The sequence below is a fragment of the Acomys minous genome, assembly GCF_964271855.1.
Source record: "Acomys minous genome assembly, chromosome: 11".
Lineage (NCBI taxonomy): Eukaryota > Metazoa > Chordata > Mammalia > Rodentia > Muridae > Acomys > Acomys minous.
Window position 1 is genome coordinate 72,868,021 of NC_140492.1, and position 17,369 is coordinate 72,885,389.

Here is a 17,369-nt window from a genome sequence, read left to right on the forward strand (position 1 = left end):
ACACATCATTTTGGTGTGGCTGGAGGTGGGAGTGAGTACATTGGACCTGCTGGATTAGATAGCCGTGCAAGGCAAGGACAAAGAGAAGTGTGGTGTAGATAGGGGTCTTATTTTCATGTGATGACCCTTGTCCGAGAAGGGATGGCTCAGTTTCTCAAACCCTTTTGAGTTTGTCCCATTTCCCCCTTCCCTATTTTTCTTGTCTTCTCTAGTCTGCCTTAGTGGCTCCTGACTGTTGTTAAGAGTAGTCTGCAATAAAGACCTTTCTCCTGTGCCTGAGTTATTTCCTGGTATTCTGCCCTGTGTCCACCACTCCCCACCCTCCAATGATGAAGGATCCTTGATCTCACCACACTTCCTGCCAGCTCTGTCTTCTGAGGTTTCCTCTGCAGTTTGTGAATGCCAGTGTGGTTGCCCTTGGGAGCTGAGACCTGGGAGCACTCATTTGGGGCGGGGGATGCTTTTTCTCAGATGTCCTTGATTCTATGCTTTGCTATTGACAGTCCTGTTTGTCTTTCAGAGGCCTCATCCCTGTACTGGGAAGCTCTGCCTCCAGCTCCTGTTTCCCCTTTGGATAATTTCCCATAGTACCCTATACTCTTCAGTTTTCCCATCTGTACCCTTTGCTGTCTGTGGTTCCCAACCATGTCTCCATAGCTCAGACAAGCATACACATGATCTATTCAGGGGTATCTTGTCAGGGCTGGCAAACTTTGTGTTCGTATGCTTTTAATGTCTTACCAAGTGTGTTTTGAAACCAATGATTTTAATTTTAAGAGAATCCAAGTGAGCCTTTTGGTGCCTCCGTGACCATTGACGGTGTGACTTATGGATCTGGAACTGCAAGCAGCAAAAAACTTGCGAAGAACAAAGCTGGTAATGTGGTTTACTTGGTATATCAACTATTTTTCCTGTTCCTATGATAAGATGCCCTCACAAAAGCAGCTTAGAAAGGGTTTGTTTTGGCTTATCCATTTATCATGGCGGGAAAGGCATGGTGCAGGAGCTTGAGGGTGCTTCTAACATAGCATCTGCAATCAGAAGTTGGCCAGTGCTCAACTTCTCTTCCCCTTTTTGTTTAGCCCAGGACCTTGCCCCATGGGATAGTGCCACTTACCATGAAATGGGCTTTCTTACCTCAGTTAACTATAAGCACATATTCCACAAATATACCATCATGTTTGGTATTCCAGAGACACACTTCCTGCTGGATCTGTGTCTCTGATTAGCAAGTTGCTAAGTAATAATGCCTGTAGGTTTTTAGGGGTATGCGTTAGACATTTACTCATGTAATCTATTTTTAAATGTGCTTTTAAAAAAGGTTTAATTTTGGTTTGTGTGTACTTTGTGTGTGTGTGTGTCTGTGCGCTCGCGCGCGCACATGCGTGCATATGTTTGCATCCCTGTATGTCTGTATGTATGTGCACTACTTGTTTGCTGTTGGCCTCAGAGGCCAGGAGAGGGCATTAGAATTAAAGGAAATTGTGGATCACTTGGTAATGGGAGCTGAGACCTAAACTCAGAGCCACAAGAGCCATCTCTTCTGCCCTCTACTATGATTTTTAAAACGTCAGAGTATCAATAAATGACTGTAATTCATCTTAAAACTAAGGATTGGGGATATAGCTCAGCTTTAGAGTAGGTCTGATCTCTTGCACCATCAAAGATGAAATACAATAATTATGTGCTTATTGTAAATCATGTAAACTAAGAATAGACTTGATGAATTAGAATGATCCCTCAATAGCTAAGAGCATGTAGTGTTCTTTTAGTAGAACCAAATTTGGCTCCTGTCTTAGTTACTTACTTACTCCTGTGACAAAGCACCATGACCCAGGCAACTTTAGAATAAAGCATTTAATTGGGGCTTGTGCTTTCAGAGAGTGAGTCCATGACCATCATGGCAGGGGATATAGCAGCAGGCAGGCATGGCATTGGAGCAGTAGCTGAGAATTTATATCTGATCCACAAACATGAAGGGGAGAAAGAAAATGGTGTGGGATTTTGAAGCCTTAAACCCCACCTCCATGATATATTCTCCAATAAGGCTGTGCCTCTTATTCCTTTTCAAAGTGTTCCACCACCTAGGGACTAAGCATTCAAAACTCAGGAGACTAGGGCAGCCATTCTCATTCAAGTCACCATAATTCCTAGAACCCACATGGGGCAGCTTACAGATACTGGTAACTCCAGCTCCAGGGAGAATTAATTCCTCTGGCTTCTGCACACATATACACATAATTAAAACAAGATTCTAGCTGGGCGTGGTAACACATTTAATCCCAGCATTCAGGAGGCAGAGACAGGGAGATCTCTCTGAGTTTGAGGCCAGCCTGGTCTAGTGGAATGAGTTCTAGGACAGCAAGGGCCATGTTTCAAAAACAATGTTTGTTTGTTTGTTTGTTTGTTTGTTTGTTTGTTTAACCCTAGAGGGTCTCTTTACTACTAAATGACAGCAGGGCAAGTGTTTTCTGTTCTTGTTCCAGCCAAATGCAGATTTAGGTATGTCTGGAGCTAACTGGGCCATGTAGGTACATGCCAATTTGTTTTTGTTATTTTTATTTTTTGTTGTTTTGTTGTTTTAAAACAATATTTCTCTGAATAGTGGGATTAAAGCGTTCACCACCACACCTGGCATGCAAGTTTGTTTTTATTTTTTTAATTTACTTTTAAAGATTTATTTATTATGTATACAGTATACATCAGATTACATTAGAGATGGTTGTGATCCACCATGTCTTTGCTGGGAATTGAACTCAGGACCTCTGGATAAGCAGTCAGTGCTCTTAACTGCTGAGCCATCTCTCCAGCCCCATGAGTTTGTTTTTAAAGACCAAATGTGGTGATGCCATGAGAGAAAAGGCAGATTGTCATGCTATCACTATCTTGAGGGTTTTTTTTTTTTTATATTTATATAGACTATTCCTTGACCACTTCAGGTTCGAATTGGGCATTAGACAGTTGCTGCAAACAATGTTCATCTCAAGAAAACTAGTGTTTTCTTTTAGACCTGCTGTATCTTTGCCTTCTGTCTCCTTACAGAGATAGGCAGCATTTTTGCACCAAGCTCTTCGGGGTTATTTTGGTTCTTCTGAACAGTGCAGGGCATTGTAGATTAGTGTTAGATGTACTTCTGGCCCTGGCACATAGAGGGCCATTCTTGAACTTGGTCCCATTGGATTGTTGTCTGTCAGCACTCTTCTGTACATAACAGGGGACATCCCAATTTTCTCAGTCTCATTGGGTCTTGAGGGCAGGTGGAGGATTTTCTACTTCTAAGAAATCAGTTCCTCTCTGTTATTTTCTTTAGTGACCAATGTTGAGGACAGTAAGTCTTTTTGTTTCATGTTGCTGCCTGTTCTCTGTTCAGCTGCCCTTTTGCTTACATATTCTGCCTCAGTCTCCAGGATGCCCTCATCTCTGTTTTCCTACTTACTGTGTAGAGCCAGGGATTGAGGCAGGTCCTCATATGCAAAGCTCTCTACCACTGAGCTAATCTAGCTTCAGTTGACCATTGTCAAGACTTTGAGCAGGCAGCTTTTAGATAGGACCTGGCAGACAAGTGGGAACTTCCTCAGGCTATCTCATCCTTTCCAAGGTTTCCTACTCATTCTGCACTGCCTGGTCTTACTATGAACTTATTTTTCTGGAGTGTCTTACCAACAGTGCTGTGCTGGTCCAGATAGCCATTAGTCCATGGGCTATTGCGTGTGTTCTTCCCCCATTGTGACAGGTAGTGGCCTATTCATGTTGGTGCCTTCCACATGCTTCTTCCAGAGTTCCTCAGATATGCTCATTTAGCTACCTGTTCATAGTAGCTGCTGTCCATGTGCTGTAGTCTGTAGCAGCCTGCTGTCAGGCTCTTTGGGTCCAGGTTTTGCCAAGCCATTTTTTTCATGTACTACATCTTGATTCCTCTAAAAACATACCGATGTGAATTCCTCCCTTGGTAAAATTGGCATGCAGACTTTCTATCATCTCACTGTCCCTTCTTCAGGATTCACTTGTTTTTATCTCCTGGAAATTCGACCTTTTAAAGTGCTGTTGCTGCTTTTGTAAGAGCCAGCATATAGCTCACTGCTGGCTGGGCAGGATGCCTGGTTTTCTGTTTGGGCTCAAGCCCTCACCTCAGACTTTTTCTTTTTGTAGCTCGAGCCACACTGGAAATTCTCATCCCTGACTTTGTTAAACAGACCTCTGAGGAGAAGCCCAAAGACAGTGAGGAACTGGAGGTGAGTGTGGTGATCTTGTTCTTCTGGGAGCTACAACTGCCATACAGCCACTGCCCCCATTGCCTCAACCAGGGCTGTGCACCATGCCAAGGATATAGTCATTAACTTGTAAGAGGAACTTGCTTATCTTTGTGAAGGCAGAGAATTTTACCCTTTAGTCGAGTATGTATTATACACACAGATCTACGATAGAAACAAATCTGGTACTACGATTGAGATTGTTTTTTATGTTAGAACTGTCTAAAAACCTGTCCTGTGTAAACCTTTTAGATAAATATGGTTCTATATCTATTCATAACAAACGGCTTTCATCTTGGTTTTAAATTGATTTCTTTGCTTGTCTGTTTTAATTTTCTTGTGGTCCTGGTCATTTTTAATTGAGATTTTTGAGCGCTTTGACCTTTGGATGCCTTTGTCACTTTGGATTCAGTTAGGAAGGAGTCCTGAATATTTTTAGGAATTGTGTTGTCTTGGCTTTTCAGATTCTTGTGTCTCTACATTGTGTCATGTATATCTCTTGGGATAGGTATCACTTTTCAGGTTTTTACATTTTTATTTAAATGGGAGGCAGAGGTAGACACATCTCTATTAGTTTGAGGCCAGCCTGGTCTACATAATTAATTGTAGGCTAGCCAATGACTACATGGTGAGGCCCTTTTTCAAAAAAAGTTGGGGTTTGTTTGTTGTTGGGTGGTTTTGTTTTTGTTTTTTTCTTCAAGACAGGGTTTCTCTGTGTAGCCTTGGCTGTCCTGGACTTGCTTTGTAGACCAGGCTGGCCTCAAACTCAAAGTGATCCACCTGCCTCTGCCTCCCAAGTGCTGGGATTACAGGTGTGGGCCTCCACCCACTGCTCAAAAAGTTTTTCTGTTTTTTGTTTTTTTAATAAATTTTTAAATTTTATGGGGGCCCTGTTCATGGCTTCTTGGAGTCATGTTTCACATTTGCACTAGGAGAGAAAGCAGTCTCTAGGAACAACAATTCCATGTTTATATTACATTTGTTTATTATTTATTTTGTGTGTTGTGTGTGTATGGGTGCATGCATGATTTTTACAAGTATGGAGATAGAAGAACAACCCAAAGGAGTAGATTGTTTCCCTCCACCATGTGCGTTCTCTGACTGAAATTTGGGCCCTCAAGCTTATGTGACAAATGCTTTTGCCATTGTGCCATCCTGTGGCCCTTGACTACATTTAGCTCTGAGGAGAGGAGAAAGATAGTAAGGTAAGAATAAGAAAAAAGATGTCTGGGGTGAAGGTATAAGAAAAAGCCATGGCTTGGTGTGGTGTCGTAGTGCAGGCCTGGGAAGTAGAGGCAGGAGGGTCAGAACAAGAACAGTCTTGTTATGTGGATGTTCAAAGTCAGCTTGAACTAATGAGGCCCCATCTCAAACCAAAAGTTAAAAAAAAGAAGAGAAAAAGAAGTAATCACAAAGGAGTACACAGAAAAGTTAAGAAAGACAATAATCTAAAGGAAAGGCCAAAGAAGGGAACCAACAAAGCATCCTCCCTCTGTCTTTCTTGCTGAGGACAAGAGAAAGGATGGATCTTTTTTTTTCTAGGCTTTTTTTTTTTTTAAAGCTGGAATTACAGACAGTTGTGAGCTGCCATGTGGGTGCTGGGAATTGAACCTGGGTCCTTTGGAAGAACAGCCAGTGCTCTTAACCACTCCAGCCCCCCTAGGCTTGGTTTTTATAGGTTAGCGAAGTCCAAAACAAGTCAGAGAAAGAGAAGGGCTTTTCTCAAGCTGCGTTGTTGGGTTGAAGTCCTGTATGTAGGCCTGGCTATGCTGGGAGTAAGAGAGTGTTGTCTCTCACACTGCTTCTGCTAGCCTAGCTAAAGGACACTCTCTGTCCTTTACCTGGTGGTTAGTGGCAGGCAGTTCTTTTGTGTATGTACAAACACAGAACAACCTCAGATGTTGTACCTCAGGTCTCATCCACGCTTTTGAGAGAATTTTTCTAACCTGGAAGACCCATTAAATTAGGCTGCTTAGCAAGCTAAGTGTCTTTTCTTGCCTAGTTCACCACTATGCTTGGAATTAATTTCTGGGGGTTGAACCCGGGTCTTCACGCTTGTGTAGAAAGAACTTTGCTGTCTTCCCAGTTCCTAGGGTGGGAAGTTCTGCCCAATAGCAGTTGGTTTTCTCCTCCCTCTGAGACTATACAAAGTAGTCAAGCCAAAGCGGTCTGCACTGTCTAGCTAAGAAGTTCATCTTAGGTGTTCGTCTTACCTGTCCTGCCTCAGTTCCTTCCTGTTCCCCACTTGGATTCACACAGCTAGTTTTCTCTTACTGGCATTTGGTTTGCAGCTTCCTTATCTGCTTTCGCTGGGTTTCATTCTGACGCAGTTGCCATGTACCGCTGAAATATATCTGTCTAACCTGAGTTATATCCAGTTTCCTAGGTTCATGAACACTCATTCTTTTTTTCCCCTTTAATTAAAATATTACTACATCATTTCTTCTCCCTCCCACCTCTTTAGTACCCTAACACATTCTTGGGGTAGTCATTTGCTTAGCCAGTGGAGAGGAGCAAGCCTTTGGAGTTTGGAGACATGAAAATTCAGGGTCTTCTCTGCCCAGTTTAGTGGTATATAAGACCTCTCCTGAGGTGACTCCCCCTCCATGACACAAAAGCAAGCTAGGAAGTGCTTGATTATGGATTTTTTTTTTTACACCCTAATTTTCTTTCTTGCTCACAGACCTTCGAGTCTCTGCTCCCTTTGTCCTCAGGACCAGTGGCCACGATTGGCGATGGGTGGGTAGGGAGACCCACAGTAGGTAGTAAAGTTTGTTTCAAAAAACAGAACAACAAAGACTGGGGTATGGCTTGATGGCAGAACACTTTACTAATATATTTAAGGCCCTGGGTTTGATTTCTAGCCCGGAGTTGTGGGGGACACAAACAAACATTGTCTCCTGAGCACTGGGATTAAAACCAGGAGCCACTACATGGCTACTATAATCCCCCACAACCACTACCACTACCACTACCACTACCAGGTCTCACTCTGTAGCCTTGGCTCTCCTGAAACTTGCTCTATAGACTAGGCTGGCCTCAAACTTACCGGGATCCGAAATTGAGATTAAAGGCAGGTACCACTACTACTTGGCTACAAATTTTTATACTTGGTGGTAATTTTAATTTGTTCTAAAAGTTTCTTCCACTGTCTTATTTTTATGTTTTTGTTCCTACTACATTCATGTTTGCTGATATTTCTTTTGCTGTTTGAATCTACTGGGAAACACCTAGTGAATAGCTCAACTCTGCCCTTCCTCTTGTTAGGAATGGGATCTAGGGCCTTAGACATGCCAGGCAAGAACTCTGTCCCTGAGCCATATCTCCAGCCTCATTCCCTGTGTTTCTGTGACAATGTCTCACTATGTAACTTTGCTGCCCAGGAAGACCATGTTGACCTCAACCTCCCAGAGACCTGCCTTCCTCTGTCTCCTAGTGCTGGGATTAAAAGTATGCCATCAGTAGTTAAGGACACTTTACTCTTCTTGCAAAGGACCAGAGTTTGGACCTAACTTTGGGTGGCTCACAGCCACTGGTAACTCTAGTTCCAGGGGATTCAATACTTTTGGCTTTATTGGGCACATTCACTCACATACACATATAAACATAGTTAAAAATGATAAAAATAAATAATATAAATTAAATGAAAATAAGAAAAGAGGCTGGTGAGATTGATGAAAGTTTGCTATCCTGGATTTGGTTCTCTGTCCCTTTCCCCCAGCACCCTTTCTTCCCCCCTCAGTTCCAGATCTGATGCTCTGGGTTTCATGGTCTATACTTATGTGGCACACAGACATTCATGCAGTCAAAACACCTGTACATATAAATAACTTTTTTTTTTATGAGAGCTTAAAAAACAAACTGAGAGCCGGGCGTGGTAGCGCACACCTTTAGTCCCAGCACTCGGGAGGCAGAGGCAGGTGGATCACTGTGAGTTCGAGGCCAGTCTGGTCTACAAAGTGAGTCCAGAACAGCCAAGGCTACACAGAGAGACCCTGTCTCGAAAAACCAACCAAACAAACAAACTGAGAAGGGAACTCAAGGACAGTTTTATTGGCATTACAGAGAAAAGAGTGGGGCAGGCAAGCAGAGTAGGAAGGAGATGAATAAATAACAGAAAGATGAGAACAAGTGAAGACAAGGTAGACCAAGAGAAAAGAAAGAAAAGGATCTGGTGGCTGTGGGCCTTTGTTTCTCATTGGGTCTGTGTGTGTCTGCCTGTCAGTCTTTCAGTTCTACCTTCTTTTTGTAGCTGTCTTGGTTGCTCTGGAACTCACTATATGCAGTATGTATCAAAGAGAGTAATAAATGACTTATTGACCTGTTGTTATCAATTTATTTTCTAGTTCTTTTGTGTGTGCGCATGCATGTGTAATGCAGGCTTATGCTCAAGTTGTGTGTCAATGCACATGTGGAGGCCAGAGGACAGTTTCATGAGATTGGTTCCCTCCTAACTCTACTTTCGTTCCAGAGATCAAACTCAAATCACTAGGTTTATGTGACAAGCTCCTTTACTACTAAGCCATCTTGTTGGCACTTCCTTTGGGGCACTTTAAAATCCTGTTACTGGTTCATCTTTTAACTTTGCAGTTTATTATATACAGCGTGGATCTTTGTCATTCAAACACCTGTGCTGATATAGAAGGGCAGCTCTTAAAATGATTTATTGGCAGCTTGAAGATGGTCCATTGTAGCCCTTAAAACTGGTCTCATTTCAAATTCAAAACAAAACATACAGGTTTTTTATATTTATTTTATATTGTTTTTAAGATGGATTTTATTTGTGTATGTGTCTGCCTGCCTGTCTGCTGTGTGAATGTAGGTGCCCAGGGAGGCCAGAAAAGGGTATCAGATCCCGTGGAGCTGGAGTCACAGGCAGCTCTGAGCTGTATAACATGGATGGTGGGAAATAAACTGATGCCCTCTGGAAGAGCTGTAAGCATTCGTAACTGCTGAGGCATCTCTCCAGTTGTATGTGTGTATTGTGTGTATACATACATGTCACTTTACACATGTGGAGTTCAGAGGACCACCATATGGATCCCAGGGATTGAACTCAGGTTGTCAACTTGACACTACATACCTTGACCCACTGAGCTATCCCAACACCCTCTGTCCCTTATTGATCATTGCCATATTTTTGCCTCAGAGGAAGCTGAAAATGGTACCTGCGGAGATGGTTGCAGAATAACCTTTTATTTCTTCTTTTCCTGTTTAGTATTCCCTATTACCTTTAAACTGGCTGATAGAATCATTGATTACATTTATTTTGTGATGCCAGCGATTAACCCATGGCCTTACACAAGCTAGGCATGTGCTTTGACACTGTCCTATTAACTGCAGAGCCAACTCTCTCCAATCCCTACTTTTATTATATTTACCAGTACATATGTGTCTGTGTGAGTGTAGTTGTGTGTGTGTGTGTGTGTGTGTGTGTGTGTGTGTAGGGGTGCCTACAGAAACCACAGGGGATGTTGCATCCTCTTGGAGCTTTAGTTACAGGCATTTATGAGCTACCCAACATGGGTGCTGGGAGCCAAATTTGGGTCCCCTGGAAGAGCAATAAGCCCTCTTAATTGTTAAGCCATCTCTCCAGCCTTTAGGCTTTTCTTTAATTTTGTGCTGTGTGTCTGTATAGATTACAGGCCATCCTTGAGTATCATTTCTCAAATAACTCTCCATCTTAGTTTTTGAGATAGGATCTCTCTATCTTCAGCAGCCCAAGCCTGCTTTTATTTTTTATTTTTTCATTATTTATTTATTTTTGAGACAGTGTTACTCTATAGTATCCCTGGCTGCCCTGGAACTTGCTTTGTTTATAGACCAGGCTGTCCCCAAACTCACAGTGATCCGCTTACTTCTGCCCCCGAGTGCATACGCTACCACAAAGCTGGCAAGCCTGTGCTTTTTATTCTGGGTAATTTGAAGTCTTTATTAAGCCCACCACCCTCAGTAATAGTTTGTATTTCATGCTCTTCCCCCATATGGGGCCGTCTATACTTAACAGTTTGCATGTCTTGCTTTTTGTTGAGAAGTAGACATTTAAAATGTTTGGCCACTGTGGAAATAGAACACACATAGCCATCTATCCACACATAGCACCACAACCAAAGTTAGTTATTGCTGTTACTGTTTGTTTATTGGTGCTACTATAACAAAGTATCAAAAACTGGCCAGATTAAACCACAGAAATTTAGTTGCCATATTTCTGGAAGTTAGAAATCCAAAATAGTGTCTGGCACTAGTTCCTTCTAGACATTGAGCAGAGGCCTTCTGGGTTCTGGGATGGCTATTTTCATGTTTATGCTTTTTCTTGAAGGCATGTTTTCCTCTGAATTTCCTCTGCTTATAGGGAGAGGCTAAGTGCTCCATAGGGCCCACTTACCCATGTTCTGAGGTACTAAGGGTTAAGACTTCAACTTGTATATTTGGAGCAGACAGTTTATAGTTCAATTTATAAAATATTTTTCCAGATAGTAATTGGAAAGTGTTACCTGTATTCTTGGGTCTTACCTATCTGTATTCTTGTAACATGTCTGCTAAGTCAGTTCGTTTAGATGAGCTGATCATTGGACAGTGATTTTCCTGTACTAGTATGCCTCTCAGCCTTTGCTTTTGTTAGTAGTTGGTGATTTTTATAAACACAGATCCTGCTTACATTTTATTGATTCTTAGATTGTCCCACTGTGGTGAGTATTCCTTTGGTTTTAGTTCGATACTAGCATGTAAATACAACTTATTGTTTGTGAATTGACTTTGTATCTTTCCCTTTGCTGAATTCATGTATTCTCATAGTTTTTCTGTAAATTTGTTGGATCATCTTTTGGGCATGGCTAATAAGAAATGTCGCCAGGAGGCTCAGGTATTTACTCCTTAGTGGGTAGTGCTGTTTGGAGAGACTGAAGATGTATAACCTTGATAGAGGAACATAACTAGGCATGAACTTTCAGTTTATAGCCTTGGCCTACTGCTTGATGCTTGCGTTTGAGATGTAGTATTTCAGCTTTCCTGTTCCTGCCACCATTCTTGCTACCTACTACCATGTCTCCCTGTCATTAGACTCTTACTCCTCTGGAATTGTAAATCCCAATAGATTCTTTATTCTGTAACTTGCTTTTAGTCATTGTATTTTAACATAGCAACAGAAAAGTAACTGATTCATCATGTATAGGATTGTGCTGGCTGGTCTCTTACCTTGCCAGTCTGGATGTCTTAACCTAATTGTCCTAGCTTTTGAATAGAAATGGTGAGAGTGAAGATTTTTTTCATCATCTCAAGGGGAAGCATCCAGTTCTTATTACTGAGTGTGGTGTTTTCTGTGGAGTTCTCACAGTAATCCTAAAGATTTATTTATTTATTATATATACAATATTCTGCCTACAGGCCATAAGAGGGCACCAGGTCTCATTATGGATGGTTGTGAGCCACCATGTGCTTGCTGGGAATTGAACTTAGGACCTTTGGAAGAGCAGTAGTACTCTTAACTTCTGAGCCGTCTCTCCAGCCCCCTATTGAGCATTTTAAAAATATATTTTATTAATTTATTCATATTACATCTAAATTGTTATCCCATCCCTTGTATCCTCCCATTCCTCCCTCCCTCCAGCTTTCCCCCTACTCCCCTCCCCTATGACTGTGACTGAAGGGGACTTCCTCCCCCTGTATATGCTCATAGGGTATCAAGTCTCTTCTTGGTAGCCTGCTCTCCTTCCTGAGTGCCACCAGGCCTCCCCATCCAGGGGATGTGGTCACTGTCGAGCATTTTTAACCTGAAAAGCTGATAGATTTCTGTCAGATGCCTTTTGTACCATGACCATGATCTTATTTATGGTATGATATTTTTTGTATAATTATATTGATTCTTTTAACGCATGTATTCCTGAAATAGAATCCTACCTGGCATGATATATATTCCTTTCTGTGTATTGGTAGTTTCCATTTATTGTCTCTGTGGTGTGTGTGTGTGTGTGTGTGTGTGTGTACACGTGTGTACACGTGTGTACAAGTGTGTACGTGTTTGCATACATGCATGCCCACAGGTGCCACAACATATATGTGGAAAAATCAGAAGACAACATAACTTTTTTTGGGGGGGGGGACACCATATTTTCTTTTACCTTTATGTGGGTTCTAGGGATTGATTTCAGATTGCTAGGCTTGTTGCCATCTTGCCTGCCCCTTGTTTGTTTGAGATAGAGACTCGCTATATAGTACTAGCAAGTTTGTAACTTGCTATGCAGACCAGGCTGGCCTCAAACTCACTTTGTAGACCAAGGCTGGCCATGAGCTCACAAAGGTCTACCAGCCTCTGTGCTGAGATTAGAAGTATGTTCCACCAAGATCAGTGTTACTTGTTTGTGACAGGGTCTTGGTACATAGAACTCAGGATTCTCCTGCCTTATCTAACTGAATGATGGCCACATAGGCAGTCAGTACTATCCATGCCAGCTGGTACTCTTCAGAATTTTTCCATCTGTGTTTGTAAGAGTTACTATTGTGTAGTTTTGTTTGGTTTGTTTTTATACTTTTTCCTGGTGTTAATATGGTATGAATAGCATTATAAACTAAGCTGTGAAGTATCTTTGAGTTTATATAGAATTGTTATTTTTTTCCTCCTTAAATGTGGAGTGGTCATTACCAGTGAAGTCATCTGGACCTGAAATTTTCTTAGTGGGATAATTTATAAACACCAATTTGGCTATCTTGAGTGGATATTGCTGACAGCTATTTTAGAACTCTAATTTTCAAGACGCTGTTCCTCAGTATATAGATTGTAAGGTTGTGTGTGTTGGGGGGGGTGGATTTGGGTTTTTTGTTTTTGGTGGGGGCAGTGTTGAGACAGGGTTTCCCTGTGTAGCCCTAGCTGGCTGTTCTGGAAGTTTGTAGACCAGGCTGGCCTTGAACTCTGAGATCTGCCTGCCTCTGCCTTCCATGTGCTGGGATTAAAGGCTTACACCACCACTGCCCAGCTTAGATTGTAGTTTTTCATGGGCTGTCCATGAGTTACCTGTGCTTCTTTGTCATCTATGAGCGCTGGGCATTTGAGTCTCCCAGGTTGTCTGTCAGGAACACCAGTGCTATATGTAGGTTACTTTGCCATTTGATTGCACTTCAGAGATGCTCCACAGAGATGCTTGCTGTGGGCTTTATGCTCAGTGTTAAACCAGACACAGGTGTCTTTATGTTTCTGAGTGTGTTCTTCAGTGAGTATGCCGGTCAGGTTCTTCCAGGGAATAGTTTGTGGTTGAGGATAAGTTGGCCATATGCTTACTGTACCCTGATGCTCAGGCCCCAAATGCTGGGTAGAGCGGGGTTATATAGCATGAGCAGAGATGTTGCTAATTAGTTGGCTTCCTTACTGGTTCTTGTGGCTAGTTTCAGGGTCTAACTCCTGGTGAGGTGGGTGGCTTTCCTATATTCGAGGGAAGAGGAATCTTTTGATTCCTGTTTGAAGACAATAGCCAAACCACAGGAGTTGGAGTTCATGCTTACCAGTCTTGGCTGGACAATTAATGTACAAGTTTCCTCTACACTGTTGTCACTGGAGCAGTACAGCACAGAAGAAAGCCATCTGTGTGCTATTCTAGAGAGGTCTTGACTTAGCTTATCAAGTGACCCAAGGTCTGAGCTCTGGGGCTCAGTGGATCCTCTAGCTGGAGGGCACCATTGTTTCATGTTTGTTTCAAGCTCTTGGTGCCTATTTGATTGTCAACAAACATTAATCTTTGCTCTTATGTCTTCTGGTATATTGTGGTCTGGGTTGTATTGTATCCCTAAAAAGGTTCCACTGAAGGGCTAATCTCTAGGGCCTCAAAATGTGGTCTTTGGAGACCAGCTTGTTACAGGTATAATTATTGGCATGTGGTTGAATAATTGTGACTGGTTTTCCAGAGTGGAAAAACAAAGAAAAGACATTGAGTAAAGGTTGGCTTGGTGTTGCCATAAGCCAAGGAGCTGGGCTACCAGAAGCTGGATCTTCCCATGTAGTCTCTGCAGGGGGAGTAGAGCTTTACTGACTGCCTTGAATTTTTACTTTTTGCCTTTAGAGTTGTGAAAGGACACACTACAGTTGCTTAAAGTCGCCCAGTTTGTGGTACAGCTGTGTATTGCTCAGAAGACTTACTTATATAAACCCTATAGAGTGCCTACATGAACTCTAATGTTGCTAGGCTATAAAATCCTATGGGACTATCCCTGTGTATGTGATCTACCATCAGCAGATAGATTTATCAGTGCATGACTACTCAGTTCCTGCAGCCTGTCCCAGAGATAGTGTGTGCTATAGAATGAGCTGAGCCGTCTGGCAGTCTTTTGTTCACTGAGTGCAGGGTCAGTCCTCTGGCAGGGCAGGGAAAGTTCTGTTAACTGCATTTCTAAGCCTCTATCCTTTGTCCCATGCATTTCGTGGCTGCTTCTCCTACCCTGAACCTTAGCCTTGCTATACTAAATTTCTCTCCCTATATGTCTTCATTATTTTTCTGTTGCTCTGACAAAACACCTGTTGGGGCTTACAGTTTACAGAGGGTTAGTCTATGACCATCATGATGAGAAGCTTGGTGTCAGGCAGGCAGTCATGGTACTTGAGAAGTAGCTAAGAGCTCAAATGTCATCCACAAGCAGGAGGTGGGGTGGAGATGGGGTATAATGATGAATCTTTTGAAACCTTTAAAACCCACCTCCAGTGACGCTTCCTAATCCTTCCCAAACAGTTCCATTAGCTAACATACCTTGGGTATGGCAGGCTCTAGCAAGTTAAGAGGAGATGTTCAACGTGTGAAAAAAACAATGTGGTACAACTCTAAAGGTGTGTGCCTGGTCAGAATTCACAACTATGTGCTTTGCCTTTTAGTATTTTAACCACATCAGTATTGAGGATTCACGAGTCTACGAGCTGACAAGCAAGGCCGGGCTGTTGTCTCCATATCAGATCCTCCATGAGTGCCTTAAAAGGTAGGGTAGGCAGCACCTCCCTCAAGAATCAGGGCACGGAAGCTCCTCAGGAGCACCTCAAAACTTTGTTTGGCTGTTTGTCTCAAGGTAGAGTCATTATCTGTTTGTCTGGGTGTAGAAGAGCCCCTTGGCTCTGGCTGATAGATGATCCCTGGGTAACTAAAATGAGTATGTGGAGAATCTCCCATGGTCAGCGCCTCCCATGAGAGGCTCTGGTTTTCTTTGGAGAGCTATTAATAGACTTGGTTATATAGTAGCCTTTCCCAGAAGACACTGTGTATCCTCCACTAATGTCTTGTTATCTTTGTTTTCTTCTAAAAGAAATCATGGAATGGGTGACACATCCATCAAGTTTGAAGTGGTTCCTGGGAAAAACCAGAAGAGTGAATATGTCATGGCATGCGGCAAACACACAGTGCGCGGATGGTGTAAGAACCTGTCTGCTCCCCTGCTCCCCTCATAGACTGGCATGTTTTCAGAGGACCTTTGGGGTGTGGCAAGCAGTTTCTAATATGGAGTTGTGCGGCTTGGTCTGCTACTACTAGTCTGGCAATCATCCTAAGCACCAGCTGTGTCTGGTGGCCGTCCTGCCTGTGTTCTTCCTCCTGTCCCACTCTTGTTTCTCTTATCTCTAACCAGCTAGTCTCTGGTGGCATGAGAGGAGTGGTTTCCTGGGAAGCCAACTGAGGTGCCTCCTGATGGCTGTCTATCTGCACACCTGTATTCTGGTCTCAGGCTACACCTTACTCTGCTTTTACATGGCTAATTAGTAATAGCCAACATAAAGCAAGCATGGTAGAGAATGCCATTACTTGTAGCTTCGTAGGAAAGAGACCGGGCAGGAGAGTCATGTGAGGATGTGAGTTAAATATTAACTGAACAGCATAGTGAGACCTTGCTTCTTAAAAAAAACAAAAAACACTGTAAACACTACAAGTAAAAATTACACACACGCACACACACACACCTTGGGAAATTGCAGGCTTACATTCAGACCTAGATATTCCCAGTTACCTATGACTATTGCTGCACCCTACAAACTCCAGTCCCCACAGAGGTAGGCTACTAAGAAGGCTGAGCAAATGTGAGCAGTCTAATGATCTCTTAGTCTGGAGAACTCTCCTGGCTCAGGGCATCTTTCATATGGAGGATCCATTCAGACATACACCCTCAGGAGTTATACTACAGGAAAGTGAGGTGGAGTGGGCCAGTGAAGAAAAGGAAGCTTCATTGTCTTAGCTAATAGTTTCCCCACAAATCCTAACTTGTATCTCCTGAAAGCTGCTCAACAGGGTAGTACCTGGATCCAGGTCTCAGAACTGGGTCCTGATGTCCAGCTCAATGACCAAGCACTGCCTGTCTTCCCTGTGAAATGCCCTGCATGGCTTTCTAGGTACCCAGGAAAGGTTCTCCTGTCTTCTCTTCACCTTTGTTTTTCCTCTCACAGGTAAGAATAAACGAGTTGGGAAACAATTAGCCTCTCAGAAAATCCTTCAGCTGCTGCACCCACATGTCAAGAACTGGGGGTCTTTACTGCGCATGTATGGCCGTGAAAGCAGCAAAATGGTCAAGCAGGTAAACAGACTTTCAGATCTTCTGGAAGCTGCTCTGCTTCCTTTTTTCTTCCTTTGGAGTTCATGTCTCAGGGCTTGCTGTCAAGGTTGGTCTTGGCAATACTGCTTTTAATTATGACTATCTCTACGGTGCTGTGTCAGTGATTGTGCAGGCCAAGGGTGGGAGCACCCGAGCCACGGCTTCCTCTTACATCTGCCAAAAAGTTAAGTATGAGCCATTAAGTGACATTCCTAGACCACCAGGCCTGTCACCCACCAGACAGTAGATGCAGGCATTTGAATTGTGTGAAGCCTCAGGAGCCAGTCGTTTGGCAGTCCCCAAGTCTGTATCCTCTAGAGTTGAAGATTCTCAGTGACCTAAAGAATATTATTACCTGTTTTGTTTCTGTAGCTTTTACGTAGATTTCAAAATTTAAATTAGTCCCCAAACCTGAGGAGTATTGGGAAGTAGGTGTTGGCTCTGTCTTCTTTTTGACATGCTAGTGAGAGCCTTGCACATGCTAGACAAATGCTTTACACTGAGCTACATCACCAACTTTTTTTTAAAGATTTATTTATTTCAGGCGTGATGGCACATGCCTTTAATGCTAGCACT

At 42.8% G+C, this 17,369-nt stretch overlaps 1 protein-coding gene across 2 annotated transcripts in view; it reads left to right on the top strand.

Annotated features, from left to right (window-relative positions):
* Positions 1–17,369, top strand: part of DGCR8 (DGCR8 microprocessor complex subunit) — a 40,878-nt gene that overhangs the window by 19,542 nt on the left and 3,967 nt on the right. For both annotated transcript variants that reach the window (XM_084802429.1, XM_084802430.1), the window contains exons 8-12: positions 778–876; positions 4,150–4,232; positions 15,100–15,200; positions 15,522–15,628; positions 16,648–16,775. In XM_084802429.1, coding sequence (XP_084658555.1) covers positions 778–876; positions 4,150–4,232; positions 15,100–15,200; positions 15,522–15,628; positions 16,648–16,775 — 518 coding nt within the window. The remainder of the gene's footprint in view (positions 1–777; positions 877–4,149; positions 4,233–15,099; positions 15,201–15,521; positions 15,629–16,647; positions 16,776–17,369) is intronic.